Source organism: Bacillus rossius, chromosome 1, assembly GCF_032445375.1.
Source record: "Bacillus rossius redtenbacheri isolate Brsri chromosome 1, Brsri_v3, whole genome shotgun sequence".
Classification (NCBI taxonomy): domain Eukaryota; kingdom Metazoa; phylum Arthropoda; class Insecta; order Phasmatodea; family Bacillidae; genus Bacillus; species Bacillus rossius.
The window spans coordinates 223,767,977-223,787,967 of NC_086330.1; the positions used below are offsets into that span (position 1 = coordinate 223,767,977).

General features: G+C 36.6%; 1 protein-coding gene across 1 annotated transcript in view; it reads left to right on the plus strand.

Moving 5' to 3' along the window:
* The first annotated feature begins 9,439 nt into the window (after nt 1-9,439).
* Nucleotides 9,440-19,991, plus strand: part of LOC134527323 (plasmanylethanolamine desaturase 1) — a 143,450-nt gene continuing 132,898 nt past the window's right edge. The window contains exon 1 of the mRNA XM_063359892.1: nt 9,440-9,904. Within this exon, the coding sequence (XP_063215962.1) occupies nt 9,682-9,904 (223 nt within the window). The 5' untranslated portion in view covers nt 9,440-9,681. The remainder of the gene's footprint in view (nt 9,905-19,991) is intronic.

A 19,991-nucleotide genomic window follows, 5' to 3' on the forward strand; every position in this document is an offset into this window, starting at 1 on the left:
ACTGTGGTCAGTGTCACTTTCCATGTGGGTATGTCCTGGAGTGAGAAATTTGTGGTCAATGGTCTTTAATGTTGTGGAGTTCTGCAAGGCCACCAAACACATTGCAGACATATGACTGTTCTTGTTCTGACCCCCACATGTATCAGAGTACATGGTTATGTGAGTGATGCATGGATCCAAACTGAGAAGATATTTGTAGAGACAAGAACTTACTTCATTGGCACCTCTTCCCGCAATCGATTCATCCCATACAAAACAGTGAGCTTGGTGTTCATCGCAATCATGGACAGTGAAATTAAAGGTCCACAACTGATGCTTATAGAATGCAATGGAAGTGCTCACTAAGGGTGTCGGAAGACATTGCTGCATATCAAACGTTATTGTTTTCAGTGTAGGATTACCTTTTGATGTTTGCTTATCTCTGTCTTTGGCATTGTAAGCTGCATCAGCGTCAATGTGATGTTCTTCAAGTTCTTGCTTGAGGATAGTTTGTCTTCTGAACATTGTATTAATGTGTTCAGTCAATCACACTTCTGACAAGTATCTTTATTTGGCCTCTTTATCGACAGATTTAAATTGTGAAACTGTGATTCGTAGTACTTTCTGTTGACTTGTTTGTCTGGATTTTTTTTCTTGTAGTCTTCATAAAGTGCAGCCAAGGTCCAGTGTTGCGGCAGATATTTTTTCCTAGAATCCCGTCGTGTGTAATGGCTCTCATAACTTGGTATGGATAGCAGAAGATTGGTAACCACTTGTTTCACTTCTTCAGTTATTTTATTTTTGGGACTTTGCTTTCCACGATAATCCTCTGCAGGTAATCCGGGTTGGTCCGCACCTTTCTTATTTACCACAATTTCCATAAACTTGTTTCTTTCTCCCAATGTTTTAAGGAAACATCCTTTGCACACTGTAACATTAGTGCCATCCACTATTAAATGGTACTGAATTGTAATTTGTCGATAATGAGATTTGTCTGCATCTTTAGATCTTGGTCTTGATGTCTTCTTTGGACATATTTGTAGTAAACTTGCAACATAGGTAACTCTTTTTTCATAATTACCTAAGCCCCAGTAACATCCAAAAATTGACTTTCGCTGATCTTCCATCATATGTTCATTGCATTTCATTCTGCACTGGTTTAGTGGCATCATTCTTCTTGGATGTATTATTTTTCCTTTAGCGGTTACATATTCTTCTCCCTTATTTCTTTTTGTTTTCCGTTCTTCCTTTTCTTGTCTAGTAGATTTAAATTTACGTTTTTTCCCTCTATGTTGGCGTAAACGTTTATTTGAACAACTTGGCGATTCTTCTGTTGTACTGTCTAATGTGTCAGCACAGTCTTCCCATTGTTCAGAAATTAAGGTTAGGTTTCCTTTCTCTTGTGGCAGTTCACTCATATGCTGATACACTTTTGTACATCCCGTTGGCTTTATAGAGTTTGGTTTTGTTTTTTCACTGCTGTTAGTCCTATGCTCACTGTTACATCTCTTTTTATATTGATCTTTATGCTTTGAACGTAGAGTATAAACCTTAGATGAACACTCGATTGAGGAATCTGAAGATGACCCAGGCTGAAAATCTGGGTCGTGATCACTGTCATCAGAATCATTAACATATGCTTCAATAAGTTCACGACATGCTGGAGGGACAGTAGATTCATTTGGCTTAGAAGACAGAGCATCATCTTTGCAGGGTCCTGTAAATATGAATGTAATACACTCATTACATTCTGTATTTGCATAGGCAATACACATGTTTACATTATAAGAATCACATACATTATTATTGAAAAATAAGTACAAATTAGATATGTTCAAATGCTCCATCAACTTATATTTATATAGAATGGCATGTGCTATATAGAACGACTTTGTTAGTACCATTATCAAATTCTTTATTTTTTAACATTATTCTCTGCATTTTAATTTTAAAAGTAAGGTTAAAATTTTAGCTTTGATGTACAAACATTATTGTATCTCCAGCAGAACGAACTATACAATACCGATTGTTTGTATATATATTTATACATAACCTAAAAACGTGTTTGTGTCTGTAGATAATAAACTATACAGCACATATTATCATTAAAACAGCAAAATTATTGCATTGATAGGTATCCATTGATCACTTTATTCATAAATGTACTTCTGTGACATTTGTGTCAGGTTTAAATCAAATACAACATGCACAAGACTACAGATTAAAATTAAGGGCTGATATTACGCATGATTCTTACCTTTATTTACACTTTCTAATACTAACGACACGAGCTTCTTCCCTCTGGAGTTCATTTTGCCACGCCTTCAAGAATATTAATACTTTACTCTCATTTTATTACATGTTTCACTGTCGCAATATCGTGGTGTTGAATCTAAATAACCTAACAACAATAGCAGCCTGTTTAAGGTGTGCCAACATGTCACCGAACTATAAGATTTCCCTGTCTAGAACTGAAAATCCCATTAATATTATTCTTGTTAAATTCCCAGAATTTCCAACAATAAAAACAGAGCAAAGTGAGAAAAATTTTATTGGTGAAAACTACCCGAAAAAAAGGAAGCATGAAACAGTCAGAATAATAAGCACCTAATAGTGGTCATGTGCTGTATCAGATTTTTGTGATATATCATTTTATTCACCAAAAATATTTTGCGATTAAATAAGGACTTATTATGGTAAATGACATATCCCCTTTTTCACACACTTTACATATCACCGAAGATCTGGTGTTTAAAAGGGGTTAAGTCATTGTGAATGTCTTATCCCCTTTTTCACGCACGAAAACTGTCAGTTTGTGATGTAACTCCAAAAGTTCAGTGCCATAAAATAGTACACAAGGGTGCTAGACTGAACCCATTTGGACCATTTTGTAGAGCTTTTTCTTCTTTATTTCATGCCATAAAAAACCCATTTTTGCCAATATTTGACTTATCCCCTTATTCCCGCGCACCCGCGAATTGTTATTCTGGTGACTAAGTCCCTTGGCCACGCGGCCCGAACCCCCCTCTACCGAACCTGGAGTAGCCGGAAAAATAATATCATTTCAGAGGCTAGTCGACCAGGCGACGACAATATCACATAATTTTTAACCCAATGAAGCATTTTGTGTGCAGAAATAAAAAGTTCGTCGAATCCTGAATTAAATTTTATTGAAAATTCCCAAATAGTCATCTTCACTATCACTGGCAACAACCAATTTTACCTGAAACCTCGCCATTCTTTTTCTGATGCTCTTTAGCCTCAGTTCAAACAGTTAGCCACCAGTTCATACACTGTAAACTTTAATTGGAAGCCTATCTCAGTGTCAGGTGCTAAACGAAACCAAAAAAAGAGCTATTTGGAAATTAAAATGTCACTAAAGGTTAAACCCGGAGCCCTATTCTTGACACTGTCGGAATAACTCCACTAGCGAAATGATCCGGTAGTTTTATTCCAATAGACAGCTAAATGTCTATTCTTGAAACTGCTATAGCAGCAATTGACATCAACATCGTCGGGTTGACTAATTGCCTTTTTGGAAGTGTGGCATCGTTGCTTTTAGTATTGAAGTCACTGGTAGAAGGCCAATCATGACAAGTAAAGCTGCATTTATCATAACATAGTGTTATATTTTCCTTTCTATTTATAGCCTACCTGTAATTAATTTTACTGTTTATAATACAATTAACAAACATCTCGATTATTAAACTCTGTCTCATTGTTGGTGTACTTAGAAGAAATCTGTATTAATGCATAAGTAATAATTAGAAATGAGTTACACACGAGACATGGAAAATTACTTTAACATTTTTTATTTTATCATAAGGTAAATGTATTTCATTTACAAGCATTTCTCATTAACATATGGATTTTTAGTTTGGAATGACACTCCTGTTTCAATTTTTAACTGCAGTAAATTTTAATGTATTCTTATAGCCATTACACGTGTATTTTTTAAAAATACTTTTTGATCTTTAGGAATTATTTAAATTTCAATAAAAAATCATCTTCACCTCAGCGATAGGTCTGCCTACAGTATCACTTCGCGTATTTTTATCTGAATATACACATCATAATATAACAATGTGAATAAGTTAAGGCTGGTTTAAAATGTAGCTAACATAGGGTGGTATTCATATTATGTCTTTAGCAATTCCTTCGTCAAGAAATTCTTATATGCATTCTTATTTAAATACTTTGGTGCCATAGACGTTTCTTGAGATTGTCTCAAGAGATCGCAAATAAGACAGTCTTGATGAAGACCATCTTATGATAGTCCCATATTTCTTATTTCCGAGAGGGCATTCTCTTGTATCATAGACGTGGCTTGAGAACACCATCGCATAAGCATGTTTCATAGTCGCTGAGACCTTGCTTAATAACACGAATAAGACAGTCTTTGCCAAGACCACAGCAGACACATCTCAAGTAATTGTTTGTTCAGATCGCAGTGTATAAACATTCTCGTGAACCTAGTATTTTTAAACTTATAAAAATCCTATATGAAGTGCTGAAGCAATTTGATATGTATTTTTAATAATATAGTGTTTGTTTGTGACTGGTGGTTACATTTTCAAGTGCTGAACAGACCCATTTATTTACATATCGATTACATAACGAGTACAATGGATGTGGAAAACGATGAGTTGATGAAGTTCATATCACCATCAGAAAAACTAAATCTACATTCTTGACACCCAGAATCCATTAAAAAATAATAAAAAAAACTGTGGTATTCACAATAATAATACATGATCTCACTCTTCAGAATGTTAGAGTGTTGGTAGCGTAATGGTTAGAGCAATAGAATAGATACAAACTTAATGACAATGAAATGGTGTCTGTGATTCAAATCTTGTCATATACCAAACTTTTTTTTTAGTTACAGGTGATTGAATACAAATATAAATTTAAGAAAAAAAATTTAATAATTTGTTTTGTTTATGTAATTGTTATAATATATTTAAATATTTAGCTAAGTCCATTGGTTTGTTTATTTCATACTCGCTAGGCTTCGTGACACATGTTTTACTTCTAATAAGATTTAATTACAGGATTACAAGTAACTTGAACAAGAAAAATTAACCTATTATATTAGGAAATTATGTATAATTTTATTTATTAATAAACGAACACTTTACAGAAAATTATCTACGTGCCTGTTAGCCTTACATTTAAGCAAAACCCAATTCACTCGTATTATTTTAATGTTATGTAATTGGAGTTTCAAATTCAATCTGATTAAGCTTAAATCTACTATTTTTTAATACTAATACAACTTAGTTATTTGTTTGCAACTGACACGCAGAAAGTAAAATATAAAAAAATTAATTATAGGTTACATACTTTTAGAATAAATGTTTGAAATTTTATAACATTACACATTTGATTCAATGGACAGTAACATGTTTACAAACTTCCTTAAAAAAACCAATATATCATCTGTATGAAGTTCTTACATCTCGTTTGAACAATACCAAATAATTTTCGAAATAAAGGCGAAATAATTTCATAATTTCCTTCACTATTAAATCTGTTACAATTTATTGTAAATCTTCAAATACTAATTAAAAATTTCTTCTGAAACAATTTTTGATAAAACTAACCATTACTGCAACGAACCGAAGAAAAAAAATTTTGGAATTAAAAAAAATGTAACCTCTGTACACTGTATACTAGGTATCTAGTTAATTCTTATTTATTTTTAACCTTTTTAATATTATGTTGAACTTATGTTGATGATAAATTTTGATACAAACAATTATTACCGCAAGGGTTGCGAAAGTAAGTCCTGAAACACTATTGAAAAATTTTGTCTGAACAATTTTTGATGAGACGAAATATTACTGTAGGAGGTTGAAATAACAAAAGGGATATAAAAAATTAAAAAATTACTTCCTACTTAGCCTACACTATTAGATTCGTTCAAACTTATTGTTAAATTTATAAACATAAATTTTTCTTATTTAATGTTAAAATTTATTTTGCTGTGTAGTTAAATATTATATTTTTACTAAACTTATATTTACGGTTCCTTACCCTGAAGCTGAAGCAGAGTGACATTTTCACAAATATACAAAGAGCAGTTTTTCAGTTTTTCATCATCTGAAATGTTTTTTGAATCATTTTGTAAAGGCTCGTTGCATTTTAAAAAGTAGTTATTCAGTAATAACATTATGAAGACGCTAGTTTGACGTCGACCCAAGTGTCGACCCAGCTCTCATAGCCCGTTATGCCACGCCAATGCCTTCTCCTGCCCTGTGTTACGTGTGCGCCGATTGTGCTGTGCGGCTAGGGCAGTGGGGGAAGAAAGATTCGCGCGCCAGGGAAAATCAACTGTAAAATACATAAGGACCGGACGTGACTAATTATTGTAAATATTCATTAACATTCTTTTATTGTAAATAGTTAATTTTATTATTTGAAGTTTCATGTATTATAAGTTTTTATTTGTTCACCGGGCGCCAAGGCCGTGGCTTCCGCCTGTGACCAATGAGCGTGTTCCGCGGGCTCGCGGAGAGGGGTGAGACGCGGATGCTCGGGCACGCCAGGCGGGGGAGGAGAGCAGTCGTCAGTCAGACGCGAGACGCAGCGGTCACGGAAGCGAGCCGCTCCGTGCTAGTGGGAAGTCAGTCGGCAGCTGGACGCGAGAGACAGCGGACGTGTCTGCGACGTCGATCCGGGACGGTGAGATTGGAATGGGCGCGGTGTCTTGCTGTAGTTCCAGACTTTGCCGAGCAGAAGGGATTTCAGTTTTCGCTGTCGCCTTGTCATTCAGTCGAGTTTGTCACCTCGTCATTCAGTCGCGTTTTTCATCTTGTCATTTTTCTCATGTGTGTGCTTCTCTGAAGTTCTGCGAGTCGCAGAGTATTTTTGTTAACTGGATATTCGCCATCGCGTGCACTGTTGTCGTGTCCTGTATTTGGCCTCGGCCTCCTCCCTCTGAAACCAACATGGCCGCCTCTCAGAGAAAAGCCATATCCCACAGGCTTCTCTACACCAGCCTTGGGAAATAAGCGACGAGTGGTGCCACGACCAAACATAGATGGCATCAAGCATTATTGACATATATAACAGTGCATATTATTGGGGAGAAAAAATGACGACCTGTGTGTAAAATATGTATCGCTTGTGTCAGTGACCAGTGTATGGAGGAGTTCTATTTAAGCTAGGTAAAAATTTTCTAGACAGGGCTCCTCACAAAGTAATTGGCTATTAAACTTGGTTCAATGTGAATTACATAGGAAAAGTTATTAATCTCACTCCCTTCTCTCCCTCCCCCTGACTCTGGAGCAGTCTTCGGGAGCTTGCTCTAGTACCTGCTTTCTCTGGAGTGGCCCTCGGGAGCTCGCTCTAGGAGCCCCACTTCCCCCCTGGGAGCGGCCTTCGGGTGCTTGCTCTAGGGCTCCAACAAACTGCCTTTTCTCGACCCTTTTCTGGACCCCTCCCCTACGCCTCTCCATGCCCCAGGACCTGTGGCCCCAGCCCCTCTCAGCCAGACCCGCTGCCCGACTACAGGAGCCATTCGGCAGCAGCGACTGAGGACATCCAGTCCCAGGGGGTTTGCACCCCACCTCCAGCCTCCCGAGCACCAGTCACGGTACCGGGACACATCACTGTGCTTTTACATTTCCTCCCGGACATTGTGTTGTCCAGTCAGACAGTCATCTTATTTCACGAGTCATAGCGAATTCAGGTCTTTGCTGTGTGGGTAATACTCGTCACGGGGGACGTCCCGTATTTTGCAGTACAATATAATTGCGCGGAACCAGGCTTCGCCCTATAGAAATAGTCACAGGCGGAAACGCGGCAGCCCCATTTAAAGGGTTCATCTTACCGTGCATAAAGAACCAGGAGACTTTATTCGAGTTGTGTTAATTTTAATTCTGGAGACTAAGTCCCTTGGCCACGCGGCCCGAAACCACCTCTACCGAACCCTGAGTAACCGGCAAAATAGTATCATTTCAAGGACTAGTCGACCAGCCGACGACAAGTTCAGGGTAGTTATACTTGAAAAACAGTAATACCAAGTTAATGGTCAATTAAGTTATGATAACTACATTAAAACTATAGTAAAAAGGATTAAATAGTTTAGGTTAGCAACATCAATGATATGATAAAACGTGTTAAATTGCTTATTATGTCGTATTAGCAATAATAACTGTAGAAATGTAGCAGAGCTATTTTAAAAAGTTTAACCTTTTTTCGTATTATTTTGAAAATAGTATATCATTATATCATTAAATACATTATGTCTTAACGTTCAACTTGCACAGGAAAGACAAAAGTATAGCAAATTCTTAATAGAAGGTGTACATCTTTCCAGTGGCGTAGCCAGGATTTGTGTATGGGGGGTGTTAAGAAGCATGCCCCCCCCCCCCCCCCCCGTATTAAAGCATGGTGTCCGGGGGTCCACCCCCGGGAAAATTTGGATTTTAAGGTGTAAAATAGTGCTATTTTAGCAGTTTTCGGTACTTAAATTTAAATATTGTAATGGTAAACAATTTTTATTAATTTTAATATGAAATTTGTTTGAGTGATGAAAAAGAAATTAATTAAAAATTTGTTGCTAAGGGGGGGGGGGGGTTTTGAACCCCTAAAACCCCCCTGGCTACGCCACTGCATGTTTGTGGTTGCAAAACACCTGTTTTTCCAGGTATAATCCAATAGTATTGAAACAATTAAAAATCTTCCTCTCCTCAACGTACAAACACACCTCAAATTCTGGGGTTTTAGTGCTCTGTGTGAAAAGTAGCAGAATATTTAACGAACGAGTCAAGTCGGCAAGGTTCGTATATGCTCTTGTTTTTCGGCTGTCTTAAGCGATCGCTTCGTCAAGCTGGGAGTACGTCAAACAAGTTGTTGCTTGAGCACAGAGTCTTCATGAACCTTATCTTGTTCACAGACTATGAAACATGGATATTGAAATCGCTGCCTTGAGAAACAAGACTGTCTTCGCCAAGATTGACTCAAGAGATTGCTCAAGACACGACTATTAATACCACCCGTAATACAACTTAGTCAGGCGGACACTTTACATTTTGTGATCACTGTTCATACATAATACGTAATTAATGTCATGATATAAATAAACCTTAGATCAATTAAAATGGTTTCTTAAAAAAACAAACTTAATCCCATACAAACGATTTTGAAGTATTTCAGAACCAAATGGAGCTTACATTTTAAACAAATTTAAGTTCTTTTCAATTAAAAACTCTCAAATTGGTATTGGAATTGCGATTCAGTCAGCAGAGGAGTTGACGGAATAATTCCGTCAGTTTGTGACTTCAACGCGCAACAATTACGATAGCGAATGTTTAAGAATGTTTAAGAAATTTAGTTTAGCAAAATTCTGTTCTATTTTAGTCCTTCCGGTATGCTTCATAATCCCGGGTTTTAAAATGAGCTCATTGAGTTATGGCTGTTTTTGTTAGGCTGTTGGCCATTAAAAATTAATTTAAACGTAAATAATGTGTATTCAGCGGTCTGTGGGCGTGATGTTAAATAAAGTGTTGTACTATGTACTGGAATTGAATTTCGCGAAGCCCGATTCGTAACTTGCTTACTAGACCTGTAAGTCAGTAATATGTGCCTCGTAATGAAAATAACTTTTTCACAAGTTTCTATGTCTTGGGACAGAATGTTTTTTGTATTCATCTAGAATAGAAATGTTTCTGCATTTTTATAATCGTTTATAATATGACAGAGTGGGCAGATAGTAAACCGACGAGAGCGGTAATAAATAGTAGAATGGCAACCACATTTTTGAGACCAGTTAAGACAGACCAACAAATATATGAAAACTCTATGCTGGAAGATGATCCTAACGCAAATTCAGCTGTCACGCACGAAGAGAGAATTAAACCAAGGTGGGGACCTCACCACAAGGGTGCCCAAGAACTTGCAAACTTGTACAGTCAAGGTGAGATCATTTTCGTTATGGATTTTATATTCTGTATTTTTGACAACAGTGGGTTCTCAGTGAAAAAATAATGACAAAAGTCCTGTATCACATAATCCAAGTTAGGTATTTGCGAAAAAAATGTGAATATCGCTTAACTATGAAAATTAAAAAAATTCGATAACTCCTAAAGTATTTGGAATTTCTTATCTCCGCCAGGTTTAATGAAAAGAGGAAGTGAAAGAGCATATAATAAAAGTATTTTCGGATTTCAAACATTTTTTTCGCAAATACCGCTAAACTACATATTTACAAAAATACTTATATAAAAAAGTAACTGCAGTAGTACCTTGATTAACCATGCTAATGAGGGAAGGTCAGCACGGATAAGCGAAAATCACTGATAATTAAATTAAAATGTATTTGGGTAATACAATACAACAAAATCTCGTAAATTATTTGTAAAAAGCAAATTTACAAGTATTACTGACACTAATAAAAATTTTTTAAAAATATGAATGAATGAAATTATTTTTATGAACTAAAATACAGTGTTACGATTTACCGCGGGTTCGTAAAGGATAGCCCAATTAATAGATTTTTTATCACACACATAGCTTTATTTATTGTCACTACTTATGTCACTTACAAATAATCTAAAATGGCAAATAATCAATAGCACTTAAAAATGTTGCTTCCCCAGTCACTCATTTTCACACACCGCACACCTCACTGGGCCGCACTTCCGGCGCAACTCTCGCCGCAGCACCTCTCGTGGATCTCCGTCGCCGCACTCCGCCGCCGCCGTCACACTTCCCCTTCGCCGAGATCCCACTCGATGCCTCGCTGGGAACTTCGCTCGGAACTCTGCTGCGCCCGCGACACTATCGCCCGGAACTGAACTGTTCGCCCTGGAACCTTCGTCCAGGGACTTCGCCTCTCTTATCGCCCGGAAACTCCGCCGCGGGAAAGCTCCCGACTTCACTCTGAACTCCACTGACTCCCTGCCCTGACGTATTAGGCATATATATAGGCCCTGGCGCAATTCCAGAACTCACGAGAGCGGCCGGGGCCAGTCGCGTCATTCCGAGACGTCCCAACGGCAGAAATATCTCGAAAACACGTGTCGGCGGCTCGCGTAACTCCGCAGCTGGCAGGTTTCGGATGTCAAACTATCAGTGGCGCGCGGGGGGAGCGGAGGGCTGGAGGGAGATAAAGCGGCGACCCAGGTGCGCACGGCACATCTCATATTACGGCATGCACCTGCGCATGACGCGGCCTTGCTAATGTTCGTAACAATATGAATTAATGAAATCATTTTTATGAACTAAAAGACACAGTTTAAATGAAAAATATGAATTATATTCACAGTTTGATATGCATAGGTATGTGCAATTTAATGAATAACTTGCCTTGAATCAACAAACAATTCTGGAAATATGTACCTACATACGTAGGATATGTGCTAGTTATGTTTTAGTAAAGTAGTCCGTTACAAATTTTTGCGTTTTACGTTGATGTCGACCGGGGCTACGCCCTCCCTAAGCCCGATGTGCCTCACGCCGTCGACACCCCTCTCCTCCCACCACCATCCTCTATTTCAAACCTCCCACCCCGTGTACAGGTGTGTGTGTGTGCGTGTGAGGCTGCCAACAAGAGGCGAGATTAGAGTCTGTGCCACGACCCCTTTTATTTTGTCATTCAATTTTAATGTTTACGTAATTGTTACTTGTCTTATCTTTAATTAATTTTCCCTAAGGATTATGTTTGCAGTGCTAGTTGATAAGGAAGGCGCAGCGCCCCACGCGGCAGGCAATGGAACTACCCGCAACCAGTTTGAACCATAATATTAATTAAAATAATTAATACTCAACATAAATAATTAAGGAAACTTTGTTATAATTTTATTATAGAATTTTAGCGTATTTGTATTAGTTAATTAAGTGGTAATAAATAACAGGAGAGGCTAACGGTAAATCCAGCGCTTTCCGGCCGCCATGCTGCCCTGGTCTCTTCAATCGCTTCCGTTCGTCACCCGGGGTAGGATGCTTGGTGAGCACCGCGCAACTTCATATTTTTCTTAATCAACTGATTTTTAACATCCGCCGGACTTTTTATAATTCTTAAAACCTTTTTGTATCTGCGAGGCCTACTCCGGGTGGCCGACTCGTTTTAGTAAATATTTAAGTTCAATTCGAACATTTAATCACGAACCACTTCCTAAACTCACGAGGCCAGGCCACGAGGTGACCTGGTCAGCCTGTAAACTGATTCTCTCCTGCCATTGGCGTTATTAACAGTTTCATAGTGTATGTAGGTGTAGCGCAATTGGAGACGTGTTGTAACATTGCTGAAATAAAAGGAGTACGTTGAACTTGTGATTTTTAGTCGAGTGACCACGTATCCCTGCTCCTGAACCTCGAGGCGTGTGGGACGCCTTAAGAGCCCACTGGAGCGATATCGCGTGCTAAGGGAACCGGGCCTAGCCCTACACGGGTCACGTCACGCCCTGAAGAGAGTCTCCGCCGGGTCCACGTGCCCACATCACGTGGTGGCGCCCACTCTGACAATTAATTTGTTCTTTCCCTTACATCCCTAGTACGACAATGTTTGGAAACATCTTTTCTTATTTCTGTTTTCATATTCTTTGATTCTTCGTCCAATTATTTCTACTTTTAATACGTACTTTTTAGTTCTACTCCTTTCTTGTTCCTTCCCTAGTTAATTACCCATCGTGGGCTTGGTTCCCACCCCCAAATAAAATATGTTTTTAATTTTTAACTGAGAACCTGTTCCCAGTTAATCATTTCATGCATAATTAATGTTTTACCTATTGTAGTTAAATATATTTGTGATACAAAACTGTACCATAACCAAAATATATTTGATTTTTAAAATATGAATTATAAAACTGTGAGTTGTCTAGATCCCGATAACATAACAATATCGATGACGTTACCAACATGGTGGCACTGATATCATTACCACCCATACATTCTTATGGGACAAGTATAGGAATATGGTGGTGTTGGGTGTTTTTTTTTTAAAAAAATTGTTTGAGGGTCTACTGTGCATCCAAACCTAAGCGTCAACCTGTGACAGGGATTTTTTTTAGTAGGTAGTGCAAAGGCGCGAAGTGCCGACTTGTTACGTGAGAAGAATTGTGTGTATCAACAGTAATAATTCCTTTTATATTGCTATCACACGTAACTAGTTCGCATTTCGCGCTTCTATGTGGCAAAAAAAAAATCCCTGTCAAGGATTGACACTTGGGTTTAGGTGCACTGTAGGGACTCGTGTAAATTTTTAAAGTTATTATTTACGTTACATTGCCTTACAAAATCCAAATCAAAAATATACACGTTCTTATGTATGGTAAACTAAGGATTGGCAACACAAAGCACAACATGGCGGCGGCCGCTTCACTGCATAGGCTATAAAATATGAACTATATAAACTGTGATTTCTCAGAAACCAGTAGAAATTAAGAAAAACTGTTTGCAGTGTAAATAGATGACCGTCTTTAGTATTTGAAAAAAATTTCCTAATTTTATTATTTTATTTTTGGAAAAGCAGCGACGTGAGAAAATTACTGCATAACATACATTTCCATATCAAACTAACTTTCAGGTATTATATTCTATACTACAGCCCTATCAATTCTAGTTTTGAACATGATACCAAATTTATATTCTGTACTCTAATTTAATTTTCTCAATAATAATATCCTGTGCAAAACACACATGTAAATCTTCCCCTTCTGAAATGCCCATTCCCGCACTCTTATCCTAAGAGCATACAGGTCATAATTACTTTGATCAGCCTTGTTGACAACTTCATCAATAACCCTACCATATCGCGATGTAAATGTATACATATTTTATAAGCTTTGTTATTCCATGAAAAATCACCCAAGGGTGGTTACTGACTCATTTTGAAAAAAAAATTGAAATTTTGTCACACAAAAAGTACTTACCGTACATGTTCCAAAAGTGCAAACCTGAAGGTATTGATTTTTAGCTGCCACCATTTTGATTTTACAGACTAAAATGGCAGCTGCAGTGTATCAAAATTTACATTTTCAAGACTTTGTTTTGTTTAATATCTTAATATCTATAAAAGATGCAAAGTCATGTGCAATGTCATTGCAAAGAGGAGACTTAGGGCTATTAATAATTATTTATTTATTTATTATTTAATATTTGTTGCATGCCTACCTACAGCTTATGGCCTTGGGTGGTAGGCACGATACAAACAACACAGATACATACAGACAGAACAAAACAATACAAAATACAAGACAACAAAACAAAACGATACACACAACATGCAACATTTAACAATTAGTAAATAATTTATTTGTAAATTTTATAATGTAGAAAATAAGAATAACACAAAAAAAAAACTAACTTGAAACAATATGATTATTAACGACAAGAAAGAAAAAAATTAAGTTATGAATAGTTGTTTTTTTTTAAATTTTATTTTGCTATCTAATTCAGGAAATAACCTTGCATATTTATTGTAATTTTTAGTTATTCTGTTTAATAGATCATTTGTTTTACTTAACGTACAAATTAAAGATTGATTACGACTATTGAAAGTAGGTATTCTAATTCCAGTGTTGTGAAGAAAATAGTTACAATTAATTGTATTTTTGTAACAATTGTGTACAAATAATGCATCTAATATTTCTCTTCTTAATGGTAAGGAACCAAGAAGGGAGTGTAAATCTACATTTAGATTAATGTTACTTTTTAGGTTTATAATTTTGATCAGTTTGAATTGTATTTTATCCAATTTGTCACTATCTGATTTATTAGTGTTATTCCAAATCAAAGAACCATATTCAAATTTAGATCTCACCAAGGATATATAAAGACTAAGTGTTGAATCTAAGTTAGATGCATTAAATGTGATATATTTAATCAACACTTACATTTTATTAGCATTTGATCTAAGTGTTTCAATATGATTGTGAAAGAATAATTTTGAATCTAGCAAAATACCTTAAGTCTCTGACACAGTTTGATTTTGCAATATTACGATTGTCTCGTTTATATTCAAATACAATAGGATGATATTTTCTTGAGAAGGTTATTGTGGTGGTTTTACTGTAGTTAAGTTTAACAAGATTAGTCTTACACCATGCAACAACAGAAGAAATGTCATGTTGAAGTAAGTGACAGTCATTTAATGAAGTAATTTTTCTATATATTTTTAGGTCATCTGCAAATAACAGACCAACAGAATAATTTAGTGCTTTGGTTATATCATCAATAAAAATCTTGAAAAGAAGGGGAGAAAGGGTACCACCTTGAGGTACTCCAGAGTTTGCCATATGTAAATCAGATTTAGTTTTATTAATAGAAACAAAGTATTTCCTATCTTTCAAATAGCTGCCAAACCATTTGATATATTTGTCGCTCAATCCTATAATGGATAATTTGCTGAGTAATATCTGATGGTTTACTGTATCAAAAGCCTTTGCTAAATCAAAATAGCAAGCATCCACTTGGCCTCGGGTTATCACTTCAGAATAAATTTTATTTATGAAAGTTATCAGATTGGTAGTAGTAGATTTGCCAATTCTGAAACCATGCTGACAATCAGATAGTTTATTTTTGAGATTGAAATCAAGGTCCTTAAATATTATTTTATCATAAACTTTAGCAAATCCATTTAAAGAGAAATAGGCCTATAATTTGTGACATTAAATTTACTACCTTTTTTATGTATAGGAATGACCTTGGCAGTTTTCCATATACAGTAAACTCCCGGTATATCGCGCCTCGATTGATCGCGGAATCGGGTATATCGCGGGTCAAACCATGTCCCCCAGTCAGAAATGAATAATAATAATGGAATAAATGGTTGACAGCCGATTAGGATAATTTTTCGTTGTAACTAACAAACTAAGCATCGGGCAGAAAAAAGCCTAGGCGTAGAAAATGTCCGCAGTAAAATTCTAAACAAGATATCTCCGTACATTATTTCTCTATCTTGTAGGGTTTTCAAATTATGATCCAATCCAGCCCAGTGATATTTTCTGAAACACTAGTTCTTAACGTCGCTTTATCTCACAAATGAAGCATTGGACAGGGGACCTGATAAAGCCCACCGTCCAGCGACATCCAGCGTGACTCGGCTGGGGATTGATGTTGGATAGGCTTGGTTGTCGGCAAGCGCGGGGTAGGGAGAGGTGAGCCGAGAATATGGAGAGAGGTAGAGATTAGAGCGGGCAGAAACACGAGGGGGAGTGGGGGAGGGAATGTGTTCATGCAGCACACAGGCAGAGCATGAGTCACTTGACTGAGCAGCGTCGCTGCGTACAAGGCAAAATCAGGTAGTCCGGTGTTTAAAATTACACTCCAGAATCTTAATTGGTACTTTACTGGACATCTGTATATAAATGTTTTGTTACAACTTAAACCTACAGACGTAATATTATTGGGTAATTCATTGTATTATACAAGTTCATCTTTTTACTTTGGTATAATGTTTTAACATTAAATAGTAAAGTAAATCGGCTAGCGTATTTTTAATCTTTGCCCAGGAATTCACAGTGGTCCAATATTTACGTGAACCATACTGTACCACTTTTGCCGTGAGGTAGTAAACAAGTCCCGGAAATGTTTATGTGTAGCGGTCTCCCGACCTTTAAACAGAGGCTGGGAAATATAACACTTGCCGATCCGAGCCACACACACTCAGCAACTCGACACAGCGTTTGGTGAAATAAGTAAAGACAAAGTTTAACACGGTTTTTAATACGGCGTCACTGATTGCGCTAAAATTAAATTGGCACAATTTTTGTTTCCCACATGTGACCATTTCACTTAGACAATACTTTATTTACTGTTCTTGAATTATTAGTATAAGAGATTTATCTTTTCGGACAGAATTTGTGAAGCTGTAGTCATCTCCTGTTGAGGTACACTGTAAGTTCTACCTGTGGCTGTTATTGGATTAATTTTACAAAGAATATAGTTTTTTGGTACCGTCAAAATGTCTGCTCTCCTTGGGTACATAAATGAAAATGAAGGACCACTTGGATGAAGAAAAGAAACAATAACTTCTTCTTCAACTACATTTTTTGAAAGAACACACGCCATCCATCATTGTTTATCATAGGTGCATGCAACAAAACCTACTATCTATTCAAATGGAACATCTTCAACAACAGGACTAATTTGAATTGTGTGCACTTCAGATTTGTCAGAATATGAATAGATTTTTGCCTTAAGTGTATCTGTTGAAAGAGGAATATATGCATGGAATTTTTGAGTTCCTACTACTGCTGTTGATTCTTCAAATCTAATTTTCAGCAATTTTTCTTCTTCAACATACTCTTCACTTGTCACATAGAAAAAAGTCACTGAGGGTATGTTTCTTATTCCCCACTGAAAAAGTTGAAATGGTTTCAATATGTGGTTGTCTGTTGGATTTTGAAGACTGGCCTGGCTGCAAGTCTCTTAACTGTACCCGCTACTCCATCACACACTCCTTTGCCATGAGAGGTTGCGTAATAATGCCATTCAGTCTTGAGTCCATCAAAATCTTCACCATGGTGACACAGATTTGAAAAGTTCTTTCTGTTGTTATATTGTGCAGCTGAGCCATCAGAGAAATAGTACAACTTTGTTAAATTGGGCAGAAAACTTTTCAAGAAGCCAATAAGTTTTTTATGAAAGACATGAACAAGGACTGTGTTATGGGCTAAACAATCTGAAATAAATACAAAACTTTTATGAAGAACAACTTGTTTTTCTGTTTCAATGTCTGTATTCTTGTAGTACACCACAAATGTATGGACAGTAGCCATGAAGTTGTTCCAATGGAACCCTTGAGCTTCATCTTGCAGAACAAACAAATAGTTTTCTGTAAAGTCGCATGTTATCACAGCTTCATTTTCTCTCAATGAAGATTTCTTCTCAGCAAAAAATTGTGATTGCTGTTTTGCATGTTTCTTCAGGTGTACTAACTGGATACAAATTCATCGGTTGGTTTACATAATGTTTCAAAAGAACAACAATCAACTGTTACCCATTTTTTATAACTAATGTTCTCAATCATATCTTCCTCGAGACAACCTATTAATGCTTCTTTAAAATCATTAATTGTTGGACAGTAATCACATTCGTCAAGGAAGCACAGTTGACTTGGTGGGTTGCACATTATTTGTGACAGACATTCTTGATATGTCTTCAGTGAATTTTCCAACCCAGGTAGTGTAATTTTATGCAAGTTTCCACCCACAATCATTAATTTTACGTTTTGGTGCGCAGTGCAAACACATACACTATGTGTGCCACTGGCACCAGCTATTACACAGTTCTTGGGTCTCAGTTCTGCAAATTTGGAGAAACCAATTTTTAACTCTGAGTGTTTGGACTTAAATAGGCAATGCTTTTCTCTCAAGTTTGATAATATTAACCTTTTTTGAACGTGAATAGGTTTTCCATTAGCATCTTTTCCCATTGAGACATAATCTTTCAAATGAGGCATTTGCCTACTAACATCATCACTGCATTAGAATTCCTTTACTAGTGTTGCTGTTTCTTGTGACAAGACTTTCCCAGGTTTTGGATCTGGTGTAGACAAAACCCCTTTCACTTCTAATAGTTGTTTTGCTTTTCGCGCAGTGTAATTGCTTACACCAAACTCGCTTTCAATTTTGGCACAAGACCAACTTTTTGGGTAAAATTGTTAAAATTTGTAATCTTTCACTTTTACTTGCAGTTGTAAATTTTTCTTTCAGCTGATCTATAATTTCTGTTTGAGACCCTTCGCAATTACATTCCTTCACTTTTCCCACATTTTTAAAAAAAGTTTCATCAATCTTGTATTTAATTTTTTCACTCTTTTCTTTGTATTATCTTTTGTGACTTTTACATTTACTTTTTAAAACAGGTGACTCTCCAATAGAGGTTAAAGATGCATTTAAATAATGCAGACCTGTTTCAACGTCCATGTATGATTCAGTTTCACCTTGGGGAGCATTCAAGTATTACATAACACATTTTTTTGATATTTTTGATCCCCCCTCCCCCCCTTGTAACGCGCCGTAACGTTTTTCTGTACCCCCCTCCCCCCTAGTAAAACGTTACGTAACCCCAAGTGACCATTTTTACCTAAAAGTCACAATTATGTGGCGTAACGTACCGGAATAAGTCACTAAAATACCTTTGTTATTGTTTTAATCGCGTTAATGTTACTTATTAACATTTGAAATGTCTAGTTTTTAAAAGCAATAGCTTTCTAATGTTTTTTTTGTCCTAATAAATTTTTACTACTCAATCATACATTTAGCAATCATACATTTAATTACGTCGTTTTCCTGACTTGGCCCTGTCCTTACACACTTTTTGCTTTATCCGCCATTGTTCTTCTCATGCATTCTCCTATTTTAGCGTTTTACTAATAAAGCTATTAAAATCAAATAACAAATTTTATTTCTAATAATTATTTTTACCTTTGGCAATGCAATTACAAACATAAAACTAACTGAAATAAAATATATTTGTCAAAATATAATCGTATTTAAGAATACAATCGAACGAAAACGAAAAACATTTAAAATAAAATTAGCCATAATTAAAATAAGTAGATTGTAAAAAAAACAAAAAATAATTCAATTGGAGCTTTACTGATCCTCTGTCCATGGGTTTGCCAGCCACTCAGATTCTTTCATTACTGGAATCCGGAGAGCAGACGAAGAGGGTTCCAGAATTGTTACCCCGCTTGCATCAACTTCGTCTTCGTCAAGCCAATCGGCATCCTCAGACGATGTTTCACAGCGACGCACAATGCAGAGAAGCTCATTTGCCCTTCTTGCAGCAAGTCGCTGTGGCCGTACTCGACTTTCACGAAGGTCTTGGGCAGTCTTGCCATGCATGTAACGATTGTGCATTTGCACACTCTTGTGGGATGTAAAATAAATCCCACAGGTAGAACATGCTCGGTTCTTTAGGTCGGATTGTACTGATGGGCAAAAGAAATTGTAAGGCATCTGCTTAAACCATTCTAGAGGAGGCGACAGATCAACAGACAACCTCACAAGAAGTGGCAAAAACTTGCATGATCCTTTGTCTATCTGACTGGGTAC